At 46.3% G+C, this 25,153-nt stretch overlaps 1 protein-coding gene across 2 annotated transcripts in view; it reads left to right on the top strand.

Moving 5' to 3' along the window:
- The window catches only part of LOC147448497 (uncharacterized), a 126,849-nt gene that overhangs the window by 55,329 nt on the left and 46,367 nt on the right, over positions 1–25,153 (top strand). Inside the window, exons 4-7 of one of the 2 annotated variants that reach the window (XM_086521081.1) lie at positions 14,095–14,264; positions 14,459–14,630; positions 14,727–14,788; positions 15,465–15,537. In XM_086521081.1, coding sequence (XP_086377207.1) covers positions 14,095–14,264; positions 14,459–14,630; positions 14,727–14,788; positions 15,465–15,537 — 477 coding nt within the window. Of the gene's footprint in view, positions 1–14,094; positions 14,265–14,458; positions 14,631–14,726; positions 14,789–15,464; positions 15,550–25,153 lie in introns of both variants that reach the window. The other variant, XM_086521079.1, reaches the window with a different exon arrangement.

The raw sequence follows: 25,153 nt of genomic DNA, 5'->3' as shown, positions 1-25,153 counted from the left end.
CTTCCTCTATGTGCGCGGCTAACTGTGCCTCTTGCCATGCGTGGTACCAATTGATGGCATCACCGGCAAGGTACATAGCTGCCGTCAAAACCTTGCTCTTTCCTGTCTTCTTAGTTGTCGCAAAATAAGCATTAAATTGATGCAAACAAGAATGAATAACCGTGGCATCCATCTTACCATCATACTTACCGAAGTGGATCTTCTCTGTGATTGGGTTGTTGTAGTCCGAATCTCGGATTGCGCCACTTGATGAACTACCAACATCTTTGGCTGGCTCGAACTTCGAGGTGAGAACTTGTTGGACCAATTCTTGCATGCGTCGTTCACTCTGTGCCGCACGCTCTGCCTGTCTTTCTTCGGTCGCCAAACGATTCGCTTCTTGTTGTGCGATCATGTCCAGCATTGTCTTGACCAAAGCCTCCATAGGATTTGGTACAATCCGTGGCGTAGATGGGGAAGGGGGAGGGTCGGGAAAACCTCCTGGTGGGGAAAACTCTTCTTCGCCACTCCCATGCTCACCACCTCCATGCGAAGTATCCATTCTGCTTCGGGTGATGACCATATATTGTGATCTTGGTTCTTAAGTTCTCAAGGAACTTGGGTTCTTGTGGGTCTTGGGTTCTTGGGTTCTTGAGTTCTTGAGGTTCTTGAGGGTCTTGAGGTTCTTCTTTCGCTTGCAATCTGTGTTAGAGAAGGATCTTCTCTTCACCCAAGTTCTGCTCTTTCCCGCGGGCGCACCCTTGGCGGCCTTGCGCTCACACCAAGGTTGCTTCGGGTGATGACCATACACTGTGATCTTGGTTCTTAAGTTCTCAAGGAACTTGGGTTCTTGTGGGTCTTGGGTTCTTGGGGGTCTTGAGTTCTTGAGGTTCTTGAGGGTCTTGAGGTTCTTCTTTCGCTTGCAATCTGTGTTAGAGAAGGATCTTCTCTTCACCCGAGTTCTGCTCTTTTCCGCGGGCGCACCCTTGGCAGCCTTGCGCTCACACCAAGGTTTCTTTTTCCCACCTCACGTCAATTGGCCGGCTGCTAAGTGCACGGTCCGCTCTCAATGAGTGAAAAGAGGCACAAGGGGAGGCTGGACAAGCCCTTCTTTCTTGGGTTTCCTGTCACTCTTCAAAAACACGATTAGGAATTGACACGCCCAAGAGGTCTTGGGTTATGTGCGACCGCAACAAGCAAAAAAAATTCTGTGGTTCTTTCCTTGAGTGATACAGAACTCTGCCAAAGCTCTGATACCCCAATGTAAGGTGCAGCGGAAGTGAATGTTGAACTTTGCTCAAGATGAGTGCTCCGAACTGTGCTCAAGGTTCCTTTTTCTTAGGGAAGGGAGAGCCTTCCGTTCTTTAATGAGAGAGTGCAATGGACACAAACAAAGTGAATGTACACTATGAGTGAAGGTGCATGAGACTGAGAGCTAGAGAGAGAAGAGAATACGACACCAGAGACGTTGTAAAACCCTCCTCCAAGGGTCCGCCATCGAGAGTGGTCTACTATTGATTGCACAATCTGGTACAAGATGCTGATGCAAATCTAATGGGGCTATGCCGAGGCCGACGGTGTGGACGACAATGAGGAGACTATCTGCTACTGTGACTTGGTGTGCAACAAACGCTGTCTTTCGTGCTTGGAATTTGCTGGATCTGCTGCTCTTCTATCTGCTGAATTTGCTGCCTAAAAAGGCTGAGGTGCTGTCCTTCTAATGCTGGATCTGTCTGTCCATAAGCGTTGTCTTTATGGTGCTGAAAGGCTGCTGCAAACGCTGTCTTGCTGACTGTGCTACTGCTACAGAATCGCTGATGACGGCTGCCCAAAACGCTGAGGTTGTTGTCCCCAAAACGCTGGCTGAGGCTGTTCAAAAACGCCAAGTGTAGGGCTGAATCTGTGATGGAAAACAATCGCCAGGGGAGGGCTGATGTTGCCGGCTTTTCCTTGCTGAAAACGCCAGGTTTGAATGGCTGAAAACGCTGGGTGGTTCATGCTATTGAGAAGGCCTGCTACACTGAGTGCCTGTTGCTCTCCTTCTTCTTCTGCTAGATAGTGCTAGCCCTAGGTTGCTTATATATTTACTTAGTCAAATTGCCCTACCTAGTTCCCAACAAAAATCACTTAATAAATAAGTGAAAAATGTCAAAAATAGGGAAAATAGGTTCTGTGCACTGGAAAATTCCCTTAATGGATTCTGATGGTAATGCTGATGACCATGCTATGTGCAACCGGAGGATATGCATCTACTCTACGTGACTGGTCATGCACGATCTGCGAACAGACTCACAAAAGTGCCAGATCACTTCCTATTCTAGACTGGCTTGACTGACTGAACCCTGGTCATGCTTTAGCTTGTCCATGGACACATAGGGTTGGATGTGTCACGTGACAACATTGCATGCACAGTCTTTAAAGAAGACTAGATTTTTTCCAGTCACTTTACATGGAATGGGTATGTTCATGTTTTTGTGTTGGAAGTGGTTTCAGGAATTTTCATCGTGGGAGATTGGTTAGATCAACCAGCGTTTGCAGATTCAGCCCACTATTCGCAGATTTCAGCGTCTGCGTTTTCAGCTTGTCGTCGTCGTCGCATCGTCGTCATCGCCGTCGTCACCGACATAGAGTGAGAATTCAACAGATACAAGATTTGCAGATTTCAGCCCTTAGCGTTTTCAGTTTTTAGCTCGTCTCGTCGTCGTCCTCATCGTCGTCGGCAAGTCCATTGCATTGTTGAGATTTGTGTAATCAATAGTAGACCACTCTCGCCATTGAGAGTGGGGCCTTTGGAGGAGGGTTTGACAACATTCTGGTGTCGTATTCCTCTCTCTATATATCTCAGTCTTAGCACCTTCATTCACAGTGTTTACCACTTGTTTGTGATCATTTGCACTCTCTCACTAAAGGAACGGAAGGCTCTCCCTTCCATAAATAAAAGGAACCCTTGAGAACAGTTCGGAGCACTCATCTTGAGCAAAGTTCAACATTCACTTCCGCTGCACCTTCGAGAGATTAATACAAAAAGAAATACCGAAAGGGGCGCCAGTCTTTGGGGCCAACATCTCTAGGCACGGAACTCCGTCGGGCCGTGTCCAATCAATTGTGAATTGTGAACTGTTTTGAAGTGGATCTCTGTTGTGTCACGGTATAATCTTGACTTGGAGTGTCTAGGTTTGTCACAATGCATCCAAAACCGTGCTAAGAAATCAGACGTGAGATCCTCCTCCTGCCAGTGAGTCGCTGCAACAGGACGAGGGTCTCTCTACATTGTGAGTATGTGGCGACCAAGCTGAGCTGTGTACTGGAAGAAGGGGGTCCCTAGGTGATCGGCTGAAGTGAAGGAATGCCGCTAAAACTACTCCTCCCAGTCCCACTGCACTCGTACCTGTCACGTGCACATTTAACCCTGTGTGTATGTGGACAAGCTACTACATGACAAGGGTTCAGTTCAGTTCAGTCAGCCTAGCTTAGGAAGTGTTCTGGCACTTTTGTGAGTCTGTTCGTAGACTGTGCATGTCTAGGCACTTAGAGTAGATGCATATCCTCTGGTTGCACACAGCATGATCATCAGATTTCCACCAGAACCCATCGGGAGCATTTTTACAGTGCGTGGACCTATTTTCCCTATTTTAGCCAATTTTCACTTATTATTTTTAAGTGACTTTTGTTGGGAAACTAGGTAGGGCAATTTAGCAAGCCAGTATATAAGAAACCCTAGTGCTAGCACTTTCTAGCAGAAGAGGCAGCAGGGACAAGACATCCCACAGTGCACCTTCTCAGCAAGACCTCCCCCCCGGGCGACAAAACCTAGTGTTTTTAGCCAAGACAAAGCCTAGCGTTTTCAGCATTGTAGACCAGCCAGCGTTTTTGTACTTGCTGATTCCCTGGCGAGAGTAGGACAGATTCAGCCCTAGCATTTTTGGATCATGTAGCAAACCTAGCGTTTTGCAGATTCTCCGCGATGGCTTTAGCATATGCATTAGCGTTTTCAGTTTTCAGCAGTCAGATCCCGCAGTAGAAGTCCCGAACTTCGCAGATCTCACCTTTCCGCAGTAGATCCTCGCCGCACGGTCAGATCAGCCAAGGTTTGCAGATTCAGCCCGGAAAACGCAGATTTCAGCATCTGCGTTTTCAGCGCGTTGTGGTTGCATCGTCGTCATCTCCGTCGTCACCGACATAGAGTCAGAATTCAGCAGATAAAGAGTTGCAGATTTCAGCCATTAGCGTTTTCAGATTTCAGCCCATCTCGTCGTCGTCCTCATCGTCGTCGACATCGTCGGCAAGTCCAAAGCATTGTAGAAATTTGTGCAATCAATAGTAGACCGCTCTCACCATCGAGAGTGGGGCCTTTGGAGAAGGTTTGACAACTTTCTGGTGTCGTATTCTTCTCTCTCTATCTCTCAGTCTTAGTACCTTCATTCACAGTGTTTATCCACTTTTTTTGTGATCTCACTAAAGGAACAGAAGGCTCCCCCTTCCGTAAGTAAAAGGAACCCTTGAGCACAGTTCGGAGCACTCATGTTGAGCAAAGTTCAACATTCACTTCCGCTGCACCTTACAATACCAAAGGGTGGCTCTCTCAAGCTACAAAGCCGCCACTGTCCTATCTATAGACTAGCTGGGACGGGGTCTATAGCACAAGTCCTCCCGTTGATGCCATGCCCACAACACTGATCCGTTGAAAGTAGCACTCGGCCACCTCTGGTGCCTCGGCAGTGACATTGTGGATTCAGCCCTCTCTGTGTACCTCGAAGAAATTGCAAGATCCTGTGACTATACAAGCCCTGACTGAAATGAGAACCTCTAGTCGCGTGAAGGTCCACATCTAGCAAGGCGCTACTAGCTCCAAAGGGGTGTGCCACTCTGCAAGTATTTCCTCTATAATGTCCTGACACATGCTCTGTGCCCCCCTCAGGCCACGCGTCTGAATGTCTTGAGTCTCCTCAGAAAGTGCTGTGAACAGCAGCTAGTCCTTAAAAGTACAGGCTGGACCCTCTGCTATGGAATGCCAAGAGACAAGAGACCTGCTACAAATTATGTGGCCTCGCTGTGTGATGATCAAAGGGTTCCAAACAAGTGGTGGTCTCAATCGCTCCTCAATGCGGGGCTGCCCATGGCCACCCTGCAACTGCTCCCAAGACAAAAACAGGCTCGCAATAAAACGATCCTCCCATCTCTTGCCTAGGCCTACTCTTTGCATCTCTTAGAAGATCCAACGGGTGGAAGGCCTCCGTGGGCCGCCCGTCTGTGGGACCGCGGCTCGAATTCGGTGTAGCAACAGCTCCTTCCAAGGCTTCTCTCCTCGAAGAAGTCCTCTGACCACAAGCTTCTCAAGGAGGGTTCTACTCTGCCTTGCTATGTCGATGATCCCCAACCCTCCCTAAGAGCAAGGTAAAGCGATGACTTGCCAAGCGACTTTTGCCCAAGCCAAGTGTGTGTCTCGCCCTGACCACAAGAAATTCTTGATCAGCTGCTCCAACTGAATGACACAAGAGAGCTCGAGAAAATCTAGCAAGACGTAATGTACCACATAGTAGCCAACATTACCCGGTTGACCACCACAATCCTGCCAGCAAGAGAAAGCCGTGCTAAGCTCCAATGGAGTAGTTTCCTCCTAATAGAGATGAAGAATGTACTGTTTTGGTGATAGATCTAAACCAACGTGACAGCAGAAGTAGCATACTTATGTCCCTGGAGGAATCCACCGAAAGCCCTCTCGAGGCGACCAATCGGGCATGGGAGCACTACCAACCCAGAAGTCACTGTGTTTCGCTCCCGAGACACAACATACCACCTCAAAGATTGCTCGCACCTGTGTAAGTTGGCCTCTTGGCCCTCCAAAAGCAAGTCAAAGTCATCCACCGTCTTCGACTCCCGATGCACCTCAAGAGACTGCTCGCACGTGTGTAAGTTGGCCTCCTGGCCCTCCAAAAACAAGCTGGAGTCATCAGCAAAACCATCATCCAAAAGCTCCTCTCCTCGAAATTGAAGCTACAGTCCACACAAACCAACCTTCTGTGATGTCAAAAATCTGCTCATTGCCTCATCATAGAAGAGGAATAGGAAGGGGGCAACCATGTCCAACTGATCGTGTGAGCATCAAACGTTCTTCTCTCCCCCTTGCCAACAACACTTGACTGTGCGCACGTTTGGAGAGAGCTGACACTCCTCTTATCCATGCATCTGCTAGAGATAGAGTCGGGACCTCTCAAATGCCCGATTAACTAATCCTTATTGTAATCATGTCTATAGAGATTTATCAGACCAAAATGTTGCAGTCATTTCGTCTATCGGTTCCTGCACTCAAACAAGTCAAGTACAAATCAATAGGTATCATTTTCGGGAATTCCAGTTCATAAAGTCATTTTAGAATACTGTCAGCCCAGCAGTATCCCTGAAACCCAAAGGGACATTAGTGACTTTATATCAAATCAAAGATCGGGGCAATTTGTCGACAAAGGAGTGGAGTGACTCCCCTCTTGTGCATACCCACTGCACTAGATTCGTCCATGTTGAAATCGGGGTTCTATCGGAGTAGACTATGCTAAACCGAATGCTTCAAGGTAAAGGTTCACAATCTGAGGAGTATCTGCTAGGTCCTTCTCCTCCATCCACTTCGCATCCAATGCGGAATAGTTCTTGAATTTAACCAAGAACCGCCTCATCACTTTATCTTTTATCTTTCTATCTTTATGTGCCATTATCTGTTTTGGAATGAGTATCTCCTTGCTTTCCTCCACTTCGGGTTGCTCATCTGGCTTCCCATTATCGGGCACATTGCCTTTAAAAGGCTTCAAGAGTCTCACATGAAAAGCATTGTGAATTCTCCAAGTATCCGGCAGCTTCAATCTAAAGGAGACATCATTTATCTTTTCTTTTATCTGGAAAGGTCCATAGTATCTCATGCGAAGCTTTGGAAAAAGCCGCTCCTTTCCTTTTTGTTTTCTTAGGCGTGCCTTCTCAAAACGTAAGAGCACCCAATCGTTCTCCTTTAATTTCAAATACGGTGTCGATCTGCTGTCTTTTTGTGTCTTTCCTGAGATTTCTCTAAAGCCTCCCGGACCTTGGCAAAAGCAATGTCCAAGTCCCTCGTGTACTGGTCGGCTTCAAAAATCTTATCTTTCGTGCTTAAGAAGGGTGGAACCTTCGGAGCCCCTTGAATAATCTCAAATGGCGGCTTCCCCGTCGAAGAGTGAATTGTGTTATTGTAGGCAAATTCTACCAAAGGCAAAAACTTTTCCCATTGAGTCTTCTGATCCGAGATGTAAGACTTCAATAAATCCAGTACGACTGAATTTGCAATCTCAGATTGCTGGTCTGTCTGCAGGTGGAAAGATGACGAGAATTGCAACCGCGTGCCAATGTTCTCCCAAATAGCCTTCCAAAACAAACTCGTGAATCGGTGATCTCTGTCAGAGACAATTGTCTCGGGCATGCCATTTAATCTGAATATCTGGGCAATGAACAGTCTCGCTAAGTGATCCGGCTTGACTGTTTTCTTCATTGGAATGAAATGAGCTTGCTTGCTAAATCTGTCAATAACAGTCCAGATACCATCGTGCCCTCTCTGTGTTTTCGGGAATCAAAAATGAAATTCATTGCAATACTTTCCGAGGGGCGGGTGGGTATGGGTAAAGGCTGTAACAATCCCTGTGCTTTATGCCTCTCAAACTTGACCTTCTGGCATACCAAGCAACTGCGTACAAAATCGTCCACGTCCTTCTTTAGTCTCGGACAAAAGAAGTATTTCTCCACACCTATCAAGGTGGTATCAATGCCGTGGTGACCCGTAAATGGTGGACAGTGGCATTCGGTTAGAACCTTTTCCTTCAATGGCTGTGTAACGCACAACATCGTTTTCTTCATCAAGTAGCCATCCCGAATGGAATATCCCGCTACTATGTCCCCATTTTGTATTCAACCAAATATATCTGCAAAATCTGGATCTGTGGCGTACTGACCGACCATATTCTGGAAGCTTCTATGATGTATCGCGGAAATAGCCAAGACCAACGGCTTCTGGGACAAAGCATCTGCCACCAAGTTCTTCTGTCCCTGCACATAGACAATCTGGAAGTGAAACTGTGACAAGATGTTCGCCCACCGCATCTGCTTTTCCGATAGCTTCTTCTGTGACAAGAAGTAGCGTAAACTATGATGATCTGTGAAGACCGTAAAATCGGCTCCGAGTAGGTAATGTCGCCACTGAGTAAGAGCATGGATAACCGCCAAAAGCTCTTTCTCATATATCTGTGCTGTCAATTTCGGCCTTGAAAACAATCGGCTCTCATAGGCAATGACATGGCCTTCTTGCATTAAGACCGCACCAAGACTACGACCACAAGCATCACAATATACTGCAAATGACTTCTGCAAATCCGGCAAAGTCAAAACTGGTCCCGTAGTCAATTTCTCTTTCAATGTCTGAAAGGCACTCACCTCTGTGGGTCCCCACAAGAAAGGGACTCCTTTCTGTGTCAAAATATGCAAAGGGGAAGCAACCTCTGCAAACTTTTGAATGAACCGCCAGTAGTAAGAACATAAGCCCAAGAAGCATCTAACTTCATGGTTATTTTTCAAATCGGGCCAATCATGTATAGTCTCAATCTTGGCCGGGTCCATCTGCACTCCTATTGCTGAGATGATGTGTCCCAAAAAGTGCGTCTCCGGTAATAAAAATTCACTCTTCTTGGCATTGATCACCAACTTGTGATCTCGCAATGCTTGAAAGACTTGTATCAGATGATGTCTATGTTCTTCCTAATCCTTGGAGAAGACAATAATGTCATCAAAGAAAGTGCAAACAAAAGATCTCTATTGTCTGAAAATCATGTCCATCATTCGGTTAAAAATCGTTGAAGCATTGTTAAGGCATCACCAAAAATTCATATAAACCGAAGGTCGTCCGAAAAGCTGTCTAGTAGACATCTCCCGGCGCGATTCGGATCTGATGATATCTGCTTTTCAAATCGATCCTGCTGAAACAAGAGGATCCCTGTAATTTGTCAAGAATATTATCGATCCTCGGAATCGGGAATCTGTTCTCGATGGTGATTTTATTGAGAGTTCTATAATCAATGCACATTCTCCAAGATCCGTCTTTCTTCAAAACCAACAACACTGGAGAGCAGTAAGGAGAAGTACTCGGTTGGAGAAGATCCTTTTTCAAGAGGTCTTTCGCTTGGTTCATAATCTCTTCATTCTGGGGTCGGCTCACTTGGTAAGGTGGCCGGTTTGATGGTGTGGTTCCAGGTATCAGATCAATGGTATGATCCTCATGACGAGCTGGTGTCAACTCGCCTGGCAGGCCCTCAGAAAAGCAATCGGCATGAGTGTGGAGAAAATCTTGGCGTTCTTTATCAAGGTGAAAACATATTCGACCTTCAATCATCGTTCAGTTCTCTCCAGAAAGTTGTGTAAAGAAACTGAATTTCATCAAGTACAATCTCTTTGCCCTTCATTTGTCAAAGTCGCTGTCTCAACCCGATAGTCAACCACGGCGTTGTTCTTGTGGTACCAAGGGATTTCGACGAGGACATCACAACCTTCCTAAGGGCATTACGTAGAAGTCCTCGTGCCCTAAATACCCTTGACATTGCAAACGAAGTTTTCCAATGATCGATGTAATGGCAACATCCCGTTCGGGTGCCGCTAGAACTGCCTCCGCTTGTGGACTCAACCTGTCGGGCATAATTCCAAGTCGAGCTGCCAATTCAAGAAGGTGGCCTCGGCTTCTCCATCAAAGAAAATGAGGGCTTCCTGATCTTTCACTTTGCCCTAAGTGCGGCAAAGTTTTGTACTTTCGTTCATCTAATTCGGTTCGGGCCCCACGCAATATGGTACGAGTTTTGCTTTCATCTACCTTTTCTGCCACGTTCCTTTGCTGCTCTAGAACTCTCTGGCCTGTCTTCAGTCTGTTTTGCAGTGCCTTTTCGGGGAACTTTGCGGAGATGTGTCCAAATTCCCCGCAACCAAAACACTTCCCCTCTCTAAGATAGATAGCCCTTTCTCTAAGAGGCAGTCGGGGACGTGTATCTTTCTTTTCTTTGTCCTGGGAACTCTTTCTCTTTCCCCATATCATTGTGAGAGGTCTGTTGGGTTGTCTGAGTCAAGATCTCATCAATGGGGTAAGACAAATTTCCCGAATGTATCGCAAAACCTCGTTTCGCATGACCCATCAATTCTTGAATAGAATTCGACTTTTGTTCCAGGCAGTAGTCTCGGATCTTTGCAGAGAGTCCGCAACAAACCACTCAATCAGTTCCTTATAAGAGACCTTAAATGAAGAGATTGGGAGAAAAGAGTTCCAAAATGTCTCGCAATAAGCGTCCAAAGAATCTCCTTGGTCATCTGAAGATGATTCCAAGCGGCTCGTATATCTCGTTAGTACTCTCGAGTCAGCCAAGAAGAACTAAAGAGCCTTTTGAATTTCAGCCATTTAACTGACGCTTCCTTTCTCAGCAGAAGTGTGGACCACCATGTTCAAGCATTTCCCTTGAAGAAAGATGTAGCCCTTCGAAGCTTGGAGTGCTCTGAATAATGTCCTCCAGAGAAAGCTATGTCAAACTTGCTATATGAAGCCCAAAGCCCTCGGAGCATCTCGAAATGTAAAAAAAAAGAGTCAAACTTAATTGATTGTCCACCTTCTTTGAATTCTCTTACTTTCTTGCTTTTATCTTCCACGAAGTCATACTGGTTGGCTCTGTAGAAGTGCTTCTTTTCAAGAGTGCTTGTCCATGTCTTTCTGCGAGTACAAGTTCTACTTTTCTGCACTCGTCTGTCTTTTCGGCTTTTCTCTCTACCTGAGAGGAGAAGCAATGGCCACACGCCCTCTCTAGTAAATCTTATCAATCGGGTAATTCTTCAAGTGTTTCGCCAATCTCGCGTCCCTAGAGTACTTAATCAATCTGCTCATATGCCAATCTCTAGTTGACATTGTACTCCGTTTTGGCAAACTTGTCCAAAAAAAAAACTTGCCCAAATCTTCATTCTTTTCTTCAGTTCACGGGCCGAACTTTCAATTTTTCTTTGCCTACCCACTGAGAGGAGTCATCTCTGTCAGATTCTCCACAAGAACCCATGTGTAATCTGGGATTCTCTATGGCTTTATGCCCTGTAAGACAGAGCGATGAAGACGGAAGTGCGCCCGATGCGCGATGTATCAAGGGTGGGAGTGGCTAATAAGTCCGGGGACACGAAGATTCTTTCCCAAAAGCTGTGTGCGGTATGAAAGCGCGAAGCAAAAGGTACCGGTAGCTGCGTGTCGCGATGTAGTGCAGGATTGGGGCAAGAAGCAGGAGGCACAAAGCAGCAGAGAGCTAGCGCTAGAGATTGAAGCAGGGAGAGAGAGAGAGAGAGCGAGCTTACGTTTTTGGGGAAAACTCATTATGTGAGTTTTGGGTTTTCCCTTTAAAAAAACGTGTCCAGGTTCACATTGAACCTGGACAAAGTATAAAAATGTACAAAAAGGGGTTATTTAGGCCTTTAACGCAACACCTCCCACTTAAAGGCATAAATGACGCCTTTAAGTTAACCAACTCCCACCAGCTGTATGCAATGCTCATGTTGAGCCTTAGCAAGACTCTTGGTGAGAACATCTGCAGGGTTATCCTGTGTATGGATCTTAGTCAATGTGACTAAACAATCCTCCAATACCTGACGTATGAAGTGGTACCCACATCTATGTGTTTGGTACGCGCATGAAACATGGCATTTTTGGCTAAATAGACAGCACTCTGGCTATCACAACCCAACACGGGTGTATGAGCAGGCATTCCAAGTTCTTTTGAAAGTCTGCCCAACCAAATGGCCTCTTTTGAAGCCTCTGTGGTTGAAATATATTCAGCCTCAATAGTACTCAATGCCACAATTTTTTGCAACCTAGAACACCAAGAGATTGCACCACCAACAATGGCAAATACATATCCACTGGTAGATTTCCTGGTATCCATGTCACCTGCCATGTCTGCATCACAATATCCCTGCAACTTTAAGTCACTTTTTCCATAGCAAATACATTTTGATTGTGTACCTTTCAAATATCTCAGAATGCATTTGATAGCTTCCCAATGCGCTTTGTCAGGATTCGACATGTATCGACTAACAACTCCCACTGCATAAGCAATGTCAGGACGAGTGGCAACCATAGCATACATAAGAGAACCACAAGCTGATGCGTAAGGGATTCCCTTCATTGCTTTTAGTGCCACCTCATCCTTTGGGCAATCTGCCTTGCTAAGCTTAGTGTATGGAGGTAAAGGTACTCCAAGAGGCTTAGCATCAGCCATATTAAATCTGTAAAGTACTTTTGCAATGTACCTTTCTTGAGATAAAAACAACGATTTCAACTTTCTATCTCTTTTAATACGCATGCCCAAAATATGCTCTGCATCACCCAAATCCTTCATAGCAATTGCTGAATTTAGCTTACGTTTCAGAGCATCAAGAGTAGTTTTATGTTTCTTGGCAAGCAGTATGTCATCAACATAGAGAACAAATATGATGGGACTACCATCTTCATCCCTTTTTGTATACAAACAATGATCTACATGGCTGCGTTTAAAGCCTTAAGACAGCATAAAAGTGTCAAAACTTCTTATACCAATGTCGTGATGATTGTCTCAAACCATACAGAGCCCTTTTCAGTTTTCATACAAGTTCCTCACGTGTAGGAACTACAAAACCTTCAGGTTTTTCATGTATATGTCCTCTTCAATGTCACCATGCAAAAACGTTGTCCTTACATCCATTTGATTCACTTCCAAATCAAGCACCGCAACGAGAGCAAAAAGGAAACGTGAAGTTGTAAGCTTTACAACAGGGGAAAAGATTTCTTGAAAATCAATTCTTTCTTCTGTGCATATCCTTTTGCAACCAATCTTGCCTTGTACTTGGGTTTTTCATCCACACTTTTAATCTTGTACACCCATTTGTTAGGAAGAGCCTTTCTTCCTTTAGGCAATGGCACAAGATCCCAAGTATCATTTGCATACAAGTATTTCATTTCCTCTTGCATTGCAAGCTTCCAGTTACTGCTTGACTCACATGACTTAGCCTCTTTATAAGTAAGAGGTTCACCCTCATGTGTCAACATTACATGATGCAAAGAGGGATTAAATCTCTGCGGTTGCCTTCTCAAACGAGTTGACCTGCGTACCCAATGATCTACATTCTCAGACAACGGTTCTACATCATAAGGTAACTCATTTTTCAGCTCTATCATGCTGCTGAAATCATTTTCAGCCAATTCAAGTGGCTGTCCATCCTCATTAGGAGCATCAATATCATGTCCTACCTCTTCTGTCTCAAGGTTAACCGGCTGATTATCAATTTCAGCTTGCGGTAATGCATCATGAGGCTCTTTTTCAACGTCAGTGGGTGGCACGGAAGGCTAAAATCTGACTGTTTTCTTGTCAGCATCAGATTTTGTAGCATTCTTAAGCAGTTTTGCCTCATTGAACACTACATCTCGGCTGTGTATTACCTTTCTAAACTCTGGTAACCACACTCTATAGCCCATTTCACCTTCTTTCCCGTAACCTAGGAAGACTCCCTTAATGGACTTGATATCAAGCTGTCGACATCTAGTCAGAGCTGGTGCACACTTTGATTAGTTAGCAGGATACATTAGTAGGCTCCTTCAGAGTCGAAAGCAGCAGAGGAGCATGGACAGTCATTCCTTAACGGTGGTCTCATGCTTCAGGTTCCTTCAGGCTGGACCAAGGACATCTCATTTGTCATTATGCACCCCCTAGATGGTTCATATTGCGCTCATCACATATGCCCTTTTGATGTAAATAACACTCGTACACATTGGGTTGCTGTACTACCTGTAGAGGTCTATATATACACAGGACACAACTCCATTTTCCCTCCAAAAATAAGGCACATCCCCCCCCCCCCCCCCCCCCCCCCCCCAAAAAAAAATAAAATAAAATGGGGGGGAAGAAAAAGAGTTTAGCTTATTGACAAAAGCTAATTTGAAAATGCATGGGGTTTGAAAGAACCTTGTATCTTAGCTAATTGTGAGAATATAGAGACATGCACATTTTCATCAAGAAGATCCTTTTGTTGAAGGGATTTATTCTGAGCTGCTTGTGCTTTGCATTGCAGGTTTGTGATTCAAATGGGCAGTGGTACCTTGCAGATATTGGACTTCGTGCAGGAGACCTTTTGCTAGTAACAGGAAGATCTCTCCAACATATAACGGCAGGTTTATGCAAGGCATGTGTGTATCGAATCGTACCTTTATCTTCATCAAACATTCCTGATTCTAGCAAAAGGTATATTCTTGTCTTACAATTTGTCATCCTTAAAGAAACGCACACACATGTACCCGCACACACTTTCACACGCATAGACAATCGGAGTGTGGATTCAATTTCATGCAAAATCATGGTCTGTATCTTTAGTTTCATGTAGAGTCTCTTTGCTATACTTCAGACATGGTATGAGACTGTCTGATGGTTTCTTCCAGAGTAGCTTTGATGTTTCGACTCATGCCGCGTGGCAATGCAATATTGGATGGATCAGTGATGGCAGAGGCTGGTCAAGTTGTTTCTGAGAGTTATGGACCTGTTCATGCTTCCAAATTCCTGGAAAGCTTGAGTTCCCAAGATTCTGCAGAAGGGACAAATGCAGAGAAATTGGTAGCTCTTTTCCTTGCACCCTAATGCTTTGCATTTTTCTGTCAGTGCTTCAACAGTTTTCTACAGAGTCTGTATGCTCTTGATCTCTATTTGCAGGAAAGAAAGCGACATTTGAGTTCCGATTCTACTTTACGAACTCTTTTATGTGATCCAATGACGTAAGTTTCATTCACTTCAATTGTATATTTCTTTTTCATTTTTTTAAAAACTGGATAAATTTTCAAGGTTGAAGCTTCACCAGGTTTATGTCTTGAGTGCTATCTTTGCTAAAACTGATATGCACCGTCAGTGTTTCGATTCTTCCTAGGAATGGCTAGTTTTAATCAGTCGGGCATGCTCTCTTTTTCAAAACAGTTCTCATGGACTGCAACAGCTTTCTGGGTCATTAGGTTCTGAAGTGGTTCGTTTACCCTTGGTTGCATGATCTGGCATGGAGTGAAGGTTTTTCCATTTTTCTGTGTCCCCATTTCATATAGAGTGATTGGAGTCGAGGCAATTTGCAATCTTTCGACAATTTTCATTAGTGGATGTGACTTAAGATAAGTTATTGGATTAAGTGCGACAGGATAGGCAAGCTGGGATTTATTCTGATTTTCGTAAGTATAGACATGCATAAGTGCTACATGTGTGAACGGCTTTAGAATCGTGTCCATATCTACTCAGATTTCTCAATATGCAATTGTTTAAACAATCTGCGCATTCTGGACATCATTATGGCATCTTATTCTCCAGGCTTCATATTTTAAAATGTCATGAGTTTAGGTTTTGAAACAGGAGAAAAGAAGTAATTGTTGAACAGTTGAGTAGTCATTCATCTTTTTCTATTTGGTTCAGAGGAGATTTACTGGAAGATGCCTTTACCGCTGTTGGTTGTGGACACACTTTTGGTAGCGGAACCTTAAAGCGAGTAAGAGAAACAGTGAGTTTTTATAGCTATATGCGACGTCTTTAGCTTCTTCAAACTGCCGTTTTGATAAAATTGTGTTTTCTCATATCAATGTACTGTTCTTGTCATGCTCGTTGGATACTCTGCTAATTTTCATGACGAGTTGAAGAATTCTGCAGTGAGCAGCACAACAGTTAGCATAGGTTATGATTCGAGAACATAAACCTTCAGCTCTCATGCATTGGGTTGCTATGACTGAGAGGGTATCCACTGCAATCATCTTCGATACTTAACATAGTGGCTTACCCTTCCATTTGGCTTGAATGGGCTCTGTCTCAGCTCCTGTGTTTTTTGTTCTGTAGATAGAGAAAATTAAGTCGCAGATATAATGATGTAAATCTTAAGAGCCATGTGGTGTGTCTTTTTCTACGACCATGTAAATGGTTGTTGTCCACCGTAACATTTGAGATCTTGTTTTTGTGGGGTACTATTCTCTGTTTGAACATGTTGTCACATTATTTCTTTCTTTCTTTGGTGCTTGGTGGAGCTTGAACCACTTAACTGTTCCCTGTCCTCTTACTTGATTGCATTGAACCCCATGGGGCCTTACCGTTTTTCTGTGCTCTTCTCTGAATGCATTGAAGCGACAGCCAGTCCTGTGGCCAATAACCTGTGTTCTTTCTGCTAAATGGAATGCGTCAAACTTGCAACCTCACTGGCCTCTTCATGGCAGGCGCTGATGCCCCTTCATGCTAGCATCCACCTTTGATCCTTCCCTTATCTCTGAGTTTGATGCATTCGGATGAGTCCCCACCAAGGAAGATAGACCATTGGCAGACAGACGGAGGAAGGAAACTCTGGAATGGACCAGTGTTCAATCTCTGAGCACACCAATGGTAGTGCTAAGAGACAACAGACAACTAAGGGAGCAAAAGCACCACCAGTCACTGCTGACTATTGGGAGACCAAGAATAGAGTACTAGACAAAGGCATCGATGAATATGCTGCTAAAGATGTGCAAAGAAGGAAGCAGTAGCTATGGCCAAACGACTCCTAATTGGCTACTACCACATGACCAGGACCACCCCATCTGCACATGCTTTGCAAGTTCTCTCATCTCTAGGGATGTGGGCAGCCTGGCCTGGCCTCAATCTTTAACGTGTGTGATGATACACTGAGCTGCCCCATTGCCCCTGCACTCTGCAGCATGTATGTATCCATATATCTTGGCCTCTGCATGAAATTGTACAGCACCTTTGGTGGATAAGGATTTCTGGTCCTGATCTAAGTCTGTCTGATGTATAGCTGCCAGAGATCCTGTCTGAGGACCTGGTTCCTCTCCTCTGTGTGAGTGTAGTAGCTCTCTCATCTGCTAGATGAAGCACATTGTGGAAAAGGGCCTCTGCTAGCATGGGCTATGTAGCCTTCTGTGTTTTGATGATGTCATGCAGGACTGAGGGTTTGCTGCAGATGGTGTGGGATAACATCATAATTTCTGGTCTCTCAATCTGCGTCCACCAAGAGGCCTTGAGTCTAGGTGCCAAACAGCTGCTGCACACATCATAGCAGGGGTGACTCAGGTGCTGTGTAGCCACCCTTTGTGCAGGGCTTGTGGAAGTGCGCTTGGTGACTAGACTTCAACTCTACCCCTGCCTGCGTTCTTGCCTGCATCTCCATGCCTCTGCACGCGCCTGACCCACCTGCCCCTGTCCCTCTCAGCCTTACCCGCCCATGCCCCTCCTCGCGCCTTACCCCCGCTGGCCCCCTCAGCCCTGCCCCGCCTAACCCCGCCCTCAGCTGCACCTGCCTGCCCTACAGCCCTCCACCCGCCGCTTGGCCAAGCTGAGGCAGCCAGTCCGAGTCTGCCATGCATCCCTTGTTCTGATTTTAAAGCCCAACCCTATCATGACTGCCCAGCCATTCAAAGGGTAGTCACCCCTCCCTCGCCTTCCATCGAGCCCATCTCCCACCGCCTCTTTTTAGGTTTGAGCAGGGGTTTCAATTTCAATTTTCCGACTCTCTCTCAAGTACTATGGCACCTTCCATGGTTATTCCAGAAGATCTACAGCGCAAGATTGGTGATTTTATTGAAGTTCTCTCTCATAGGGGGGCCGTTGGTCGCTGGCAGATGGACTCTATCTTTGGAACACCATTCATGCGCTTGGTGTAGACCCTGACATCTGTGCCATCTATCAAGGTAGCTACTATCCCTTCTACAGTCTTTCCATCTACCATCACTTTCGAGTGGAAAGGGGTGCTGCACTTGCAAAGGATTGTGGTTACTGGTAACCCGATATCAGTGCCTTAGGTGTCAGGTGCAGGGAAGTATTTAGCTCGGATCTAGTACTCACAAACACAAGGGACACTTTACTTCACTTGAAAGAACTGAACTGAACTCAAAGAAAGAGAGAGACACAAGAGAGAGAGAGAGAAGAGAGAGACGACACGGGATATTGGGTCCCAGACCCTCAAGGGCCTCCTTGCTGTGTTGTCAGAGCAAGTACTTTCTTTATTCTTGCACAATGTTGATACAATGATGCTAGATGTTGAGGTATTGATGCTAATGGGTACTGATGCTACTGATGCTTGGTACTACTGGGTACTGATGGGTACTTAGGTACTGAGAGGTTCTATGTTGACGACGACGACGGGTATTGCTGGGTCTATGTCGACGATGATGATGTTGATGATGAGGTACTAATGAGTCTATGCCGACGACGACGAGGTACTGATTGGTCTATGTCGACGACCATGATGTCGACGCGACGAGGCACTGTTGTGTCTATGTCGAGGACGATGATGTTGACGACGGGGCACTGATGGAGTCTATGTCGAGGACGATGGTGTCGACGACGGGGTTCCATGGATCCCTATGCCGACAATGATGATGTTGACGACGACTGTAAGGTGCAGCGGAATAAATGTTGTATTTTCTCAAGATTAGTGATCTTTACTGCTCAAGGTTCCTTTTAGTTCTTAGGGAAAGAGAGAGCTTTCTGTCTGTAGAGTGCTGTTGTCACGAACAAAGTGAGTCGAATGTGCGTGCAAATGAATGAGACTGAAAGAAAGAGAGAGAAGAGATACGACACCGAGAGGTTGTAAAACCCTCCTCCGAAGGCCCCACTCTGGTCGGCGAGAGTGGTCTACTTGATTGCACAAAAACGTACAATGCGAATGCAATGAACTGATGCAATGGGACTATGCCGATGACGACGACGGTGATGATGACGGCATAAATCTGTGACTTTCTTGGTGGCTGAAAATGACTGTTTCTCGCTGTTTTAATGGCTGAAAACGACTGTTTTTGTCGGGGTCGAAAAGGTGATGAAAAACGCTGCTTTCATCTGCTCTTTGGCTGCGTTTTTGGATGGAATTTCCTTGCTGAAAAACGCTGGGACAGCAGGGGGTTTCTTGCTGAAAATTGCAGGTTTTCAAGTGCTTAATAACTCCTTACCCGGCTATGGTGATCTGCTGCAAGTTGCTTGATGAAATCGCTGACTTGGCTGAGGATTGTTTGGCGTTAGTGGAGGCCAAAAACGCTGATGTGACCAAGGGAGGAAAACGCTGGCGATCTCTGCATGGGAGGAAAACGCTAGGGCAGCCAGTAGATTGGGCGATCCCAAGTTGAGGGTGATGCGGGGGAATGGGCCTCACCAAGATGCTTGGAGAGGGTCTTGCTGAGAGAGGGAGGGAACACCTGTTGCTTGGTAGCCTGCTGTGCTCCTTGGCTCATCTGCCAATTTGTGCTAACTTGGGTTTGCTTATAAATTAACTTACCCAATTTGCCCTACTGAGTACCCAACAAAAGTCACTTAATAAATAAGTGAAAAATGTTAAATATAGGGAAAAATAGGCTAAAGTCATCTGAAAAATCCCCAAACTGACTCTGATGGAATCTGATGGAAATGCTTATGCTTATGCTCATGCAACCAGAGGATATGCATCTACTCTAAGTGACTGGGCATGCACGGTCTACGAATAGACTCACAAAAGTGCCAGATCACTTAATCTAACTTGACTGGACTTGACGGAAACCCTGTTATGGTGTAGCTTGTCCACGGACACATAGGGTTGGGTTGTGTCACGTGACAACGACGTTCTTGATGGGTCTATGTCGACGACGCGGTTCTTGATGGGTCTATGTTGACGACAACGACGACGATGACGATGAGGTTCTGTAGATCCTTATGCCGAGCCAAGGCACAAGGGATACTAGGTGCTAGGGTACTGTGTCGACGACGACGACGACCATGCTACGGCTGAATGCCTGAATCTGCTAGCGGTGTCGATGGTAAGGGGTTTGCAATCAATGACGAGGCTAGGCTGAAAACGCAAAACGCTAGGGTGCTTGATGGCTGAAAACTGATTGCTGGCTGTAGGCTGAAAATGTTGACTTTCCACGACGACGATGACTACGACGACGACGACGAGGCTATGGCTGAATCTGAAAATGCTGATCTGCTGCTGATAATGGCTGAATTGTGAAAACGTTGGCCTGCTGATGATGGTGGGCTGATTGTGGTGAGGACCTGCCCCAATGGGATGGGCTGAATGCTGATGCAAAAGCGCTGGTGCTGAAGACTGAAAATGCTCAGGTACTTGAGAGGCTCGTATTGCGGCTTGTTGGCCTTTGCTCCTTTGCCTGATTCTGCAAGTGCTAGCTCTTCATTTATAGGAATTATATGCTCGGTTGGGCAAGCTTCCAACAAACCCACACTTTCTAAAAGGAATTCCAAAAGTCACTTTATAAATAAATCGTCTATAAGAGGTGGTTCACGCGGTAGAAAATGCTCATGCTGAAATGACTGTACTAGGCAAGAGAGGGTATGCAACTATGACCGGCCTGAACATGCACGTCCTCCTAGAGGCTCACAAAGGTGCCAGGCTCAGTCGTAAGATAACGACTCATGCTAGACTGTAGCAGAACATGTCTACGTAGGGCAAGTGAAGTGCGCACATGACATTCCTCCCTGTTAAAGGTGAGGCACTGTCACAAACTGCTAAGGTGTTAAGTCAGTGAAGAGTAGAGCCAACCTTGAGATCACGGCCAAGGGGCCTAAACCCTAAGAAGAACAAGCAACAATAGAAGAAGAAGTCCTACCAACTTATGGGACCCGGTCTGATGGGACCCAAGAGACATCAAGGAATTAAAATAAAGCAGGACCCACACACACACATAGCCCGGATTTTCTGCGGACTGTTGACGTGGCAGAACTGTACGGATTTTCGCAAAACGCGTTGATAGTGCTGACGTGGCAGTTGTACGGATTTTCGCAAAACGCCCTGGCAGATTTTTGGGCATTGCTTTTGGATGAGATGCTTTTGAGTTTGAAGGCTTTTCATGTAAACTGCTTTTGGGCCTAGGGCCTTTAAATATGAGGTGTGGGCTTATTCTTTGGCATGCTTCTTGGAGAAGGTGCAGTGTCTGGAGTACCGATTTGTACTGTGTTGATGCAATGTAAAGAAATACCGGAAGGGGCGCCAAGGTTTGGGGCCAATACTCTGTGGGGTGGAATTTCGCCAGCTCGTGTCGCGTGCCGTCTCTCTCTCTCTCTCTCTCTCTCTCTCTCTCTCTCTCTCTCTCTCTCTCTCTCTCTCTCTCTCAGTTCAATTGTTATTGAAGTGCTAAAAGTCTGTTCAGTCTGTTCTTTTCTATTGGCACGTGGTGTGTGTCTTGTGACAGTGGTATCAAAACATCGGGCGTGCACTTTTCTGAAAGCATACCGGTCCTATCAAAGAGCAGAGAGAGCAAATCGGCGCTTCCAAAAGTCTACTGGAATTTTATTTGGAGTATCTTCAGGTCCCAACCCCGGACTTACTAGTCACTCCCACCCTTCATACATCACGCATCGGGCGCGCTCCCGTCTTCATCGCTTTGTCTTATAGGGCATAAGCCATAAAGAACCCATGATATGGATTCAAGAGAATATTTGCAGCTTCTTCTCAACGAGCTTCACGGCATTCTTTAGTGGCATCCTCAGCAGAATCTTCTAGTGCTCCAAAATTTTCAACAATTTTTGAATTACATGTTCCCCCTTTTTTCTCCGGCACCAGAAAGTACGAGGGTTTCCGATTGGCAACCTTCCCAACCGTCTGCTCCGATCGAGGGAGTCTTCACGAATATGGTGCAGCCATCTGACCCAGATCCAGTGCAACCGCCTTTGCCATCGTTGTTGCTCCCACCTCCCCTACCACCACCGCCACCAGGTTATAATGGTTGGAGGCCATATGGATACCCTTATTATCCGTAATTGAGATACGTGCCTAACCAACCCAAAGATTTCAAAGATGGCGGTACGACAGTCAAATTTTTCACTCATTCCGGGGTGAAAGATCAGATAGCCCGGGCCAAAGTGGCATTGCAGGCCATCACTCTTCCTTGTTCTCAGGGAGGGTTGGGGATCATAGACCCAACACAGCAGAGCAGAGCCCTTCTTGGGAAGTTCATCATCAGAGCACTTCTTCTAGGTGAGGAGCCCTGGAAGGAGTTCTTGCTTCAGCGGCTTAGTGCTAGGGTGCCTCAGGCTGGAGGCCCATGGCGACCCTCGGGATTTTCACAGAGATGCACAGAATTGGCTTGAGCAGGAGACTGGAGGACCGCTTCGTTGTGAGTCTGCTCCGATCCTGGGAGCAACTGCGGCGTGGCCTGGAGCAGCGTCATCCTACTTGCACGGAGGAGCGCCTGAGACAGCTCCTTGTTTGGAACCCATGGTTAGCACTTAGAGAGGCCACTTGGTTGGTAGTCAGCCTCATGTTTCTTGGGGTCCCATAGCAGAGGGTCTAGCACGCTCTCTAGGTGACTTGCTACAATTTTTAGGCTTGTCAGAGGAGCTTCAGGGCATTCAACTACAGGGCATGAGAGGGGTGCAGAGCATGTGTCAAGACATCTCAGAGGTAGTACCAGCTGAGTGGCTCACACCTCTCGAGTCAGCAGCGCCCAGATGGATGGGAGCCTTCACGTGGCTAGAGGTTCTCATCTCAATTTGGGCTTGCTCAGAGACTATAGCCTCCCTGTTTTTCGAGCTACAGGGTGAGGGACGTTTACACCGAGTTGCAGTAGAGGCCTCGCAGGTGGCAGAGTGCTGTTTTCAGAGGATTCGCATGGTGGTCATCTCTGGGAGGACTTGTGTCATAGATCCCGACCCAGCAGCTCTTGAGACTGGCCACTGGAGACTGTGGGCTTGGGAGAGCTGTCCACTGGCTCGAGTACAGTGGGATCGTGGAGAGTGGCTGTGGAGGGACCCTTTCTCCTCTACAGACCATCCAGGTGTCCCTTTCTTTCAGTACACTGTTCGACTAGGAGGTCACATACTGGCAGCACAGAGAGAGGCTCGTCCTGCTGTAGCACCTCATTGGCAGGAGGAGGGTCTCACAACTGAGTTCTTGGCAGCTTTTTGGGAGAGGTTGTGGGACTCCAGATAGCCGAGACGAGTCACTTTGTTCCAGTGGCTGGTTGCACATAGAGCTACAGCAGTTGAAAGCTGGCTTGTACATAGTGGTCTCTTGGCCGCATGTGCAGCTTGTGACCATCTTGTGGAGAGTCAGCGTCACTGTCTTTGGGACTGACCTTTGGCACAACAGGTGTGGCTTTGTGTCCTTCGGCTGATGCCAACTCTTTCTACAGCTCGACAGTACAGTTGGGGGGCAGCTGCTTGGTCCACTCTCACGGGCCTTGCAGTTCAATTTGAGCTATCTTCCACGAGCAGGATGATAGTGATGCAGGGGGGTCGACCTACACTATACGGTAAGTACCTGCTACAGAGCTTACTCCCCAGGAGTGGTGCAGTGAGAGAGGAGTGTTGGGAGCTCATCAGTAGCCTGACACTCTGGTTCATCTGGCGGGCCTGCTGCTTCCGCATCTTCGAGGCTCGCCCTGTACCACCTGAGAGACTTTTCGGGATCTTTGGCTAGAGCTGATCCATACTCTCAAAGCACAGTTGGAGAGACTCCAGGGCAGTTTCGACCGCATGCGGGAGCGCAGAGAGGCTTTCGTTCGACTCTGGCATCTTGGGCCTTTTTTCACCATGGTCCAGGGTGTGCTTAGATGGCACTACCGTCCACCTGTGTGGCTTTTGCCTCCTCCCATCTCTTGATTTAGACTCATTGTACAAAAGTTGGTTTTTCATTGGGAGAGTCTCCCCATCATGATTGTTGTAGCCTTCTCTTGTAGAGGAGGTTGTAGCCCTATGGGCAATTTCATTAACTAAAAGAAGGATCTTTTTCTCGGAAAAAAACGAAAGCATTGCAGTTCCTACAGCAATTCGACAACATCTATGCTTTGGGGAACTATAGGGAAGAATCCAAGATTTCTTGAGCAGCGGGATTTCTTAAAGATAATGCTATGCAATGGTGGAGTTCAATCGCGACACAACCGCATGCTCCAAGGACTTGGCAAGTTTTCAAGACAGTTTTTGCACGCAGTTACATGACTTCTATGTTTGAAGTCCGGATTTTGGCAGAGTGGGGCAACTTGAAAATGCTTGCCACCAAAACCATGGACGACTATAACCAAAGGTTTCTCGACGTGTACCTTCCGGTGTCCTCCTTTAGGATCGTTCCCTTGGAGGCCCAATGAGAGCGATACACCATTGGACTACCATCACCGTTGCCGGAATATTGTCTCTCCAAGCAAGTCTCCACCATGCAAGAGCTTATGGACCATGCTGCGGTCGCCTACAAACTTAATGAAGGGAAAGCTAGAGTTTACCAAAGAAGAACCTCCAGCCACTAAGCATATGTCTTGGCAACAACGAACAAATTCTCGAGAGTCTCGTGAAAACCAACCGCAAAGGCCTCGTTTAACGCCTCAACAATGAGACACCTTACCACAAGAAGGCCGATGCTTTGGATGCTTTCAAACAGGGCATAACCATTCTAGGTGTCCCCATCGCACTGATAGACCAGCGGAGCCGACGCCCACACCAACGGTTGACAGAACCCCAACGCCACCTCCAGCTAAGAGAGCTAGACCCGCTATTGGACTAGTTCCTGATATCTATGGCATACACCTTGAGAGTACAAATGAATTGTAACGAGCATATGGCAAAGTCAATGGCTTCAAAGCCCTTATTTTCTTTGACCCCGGAGCTACAGAAAACTTCATCCATCCAGAATTCTTAAAGCAGATGCACTTTGATTATGACGCAGAGGGTGGAGAAATTGAAGCTGGGCTAGCCACGGGGCAAACTTAGAAAGTGGTACCGCTCATTGGTGCTCTTCCAGTGACTATCTAAGATTATCATGGAAAAGCTGATTTCCACATCATGAAGCTGGACAATTGTGACGTTCTCTTGGGCATGCCTTGACACGACAAGAATGATGCGACTCTCCAGGTTCAGAACCGAACCATCACTGTCATGTAGAAGGACAAGCTAGAAAGTATTGTTTGAAATGGATGGTATGTGTTTTGAACTTGTCTTGGTGCCGATTTGAAATGTTTGATTGTGGTTTTAATACTGGTTTCAATGATTGGTGATTTTACTCCTGGGTGGAGTAGTGAGAAATGTGGTTTTGGTATTGTTTGAACCTCCGAACGATGCAGACGGGATGTCTGGGGAGCGTTTGGTTGTATGCTTGAAAAATATTATTGTTGTTACTCCCGGCCCGGACCTGGATGGTTATGCGGGAGGAGTATTAA

The sequence above is a fragment of the Adiantum capillus-veneris genome, chromosome 10, assembly GCF_014529385.1.
Source record: "Adiantum capillus-veneris isolate H3 chromosome 10, ASM1452938v2, whole genome shotgun sequence".
In the NCBI taxonomy this organism is placed as follows: Eukaryota; Viridiplantae; Streptophyta; class Polypodiopsida; order Polypodiales; family Pteridaceae; genus Adiantum; species Adiantum capillus-veneris.
Note: the sequence above shows the minus strand (reverse complement) of the source record. Positions and strands in the feature narration are given on the sequence as shown.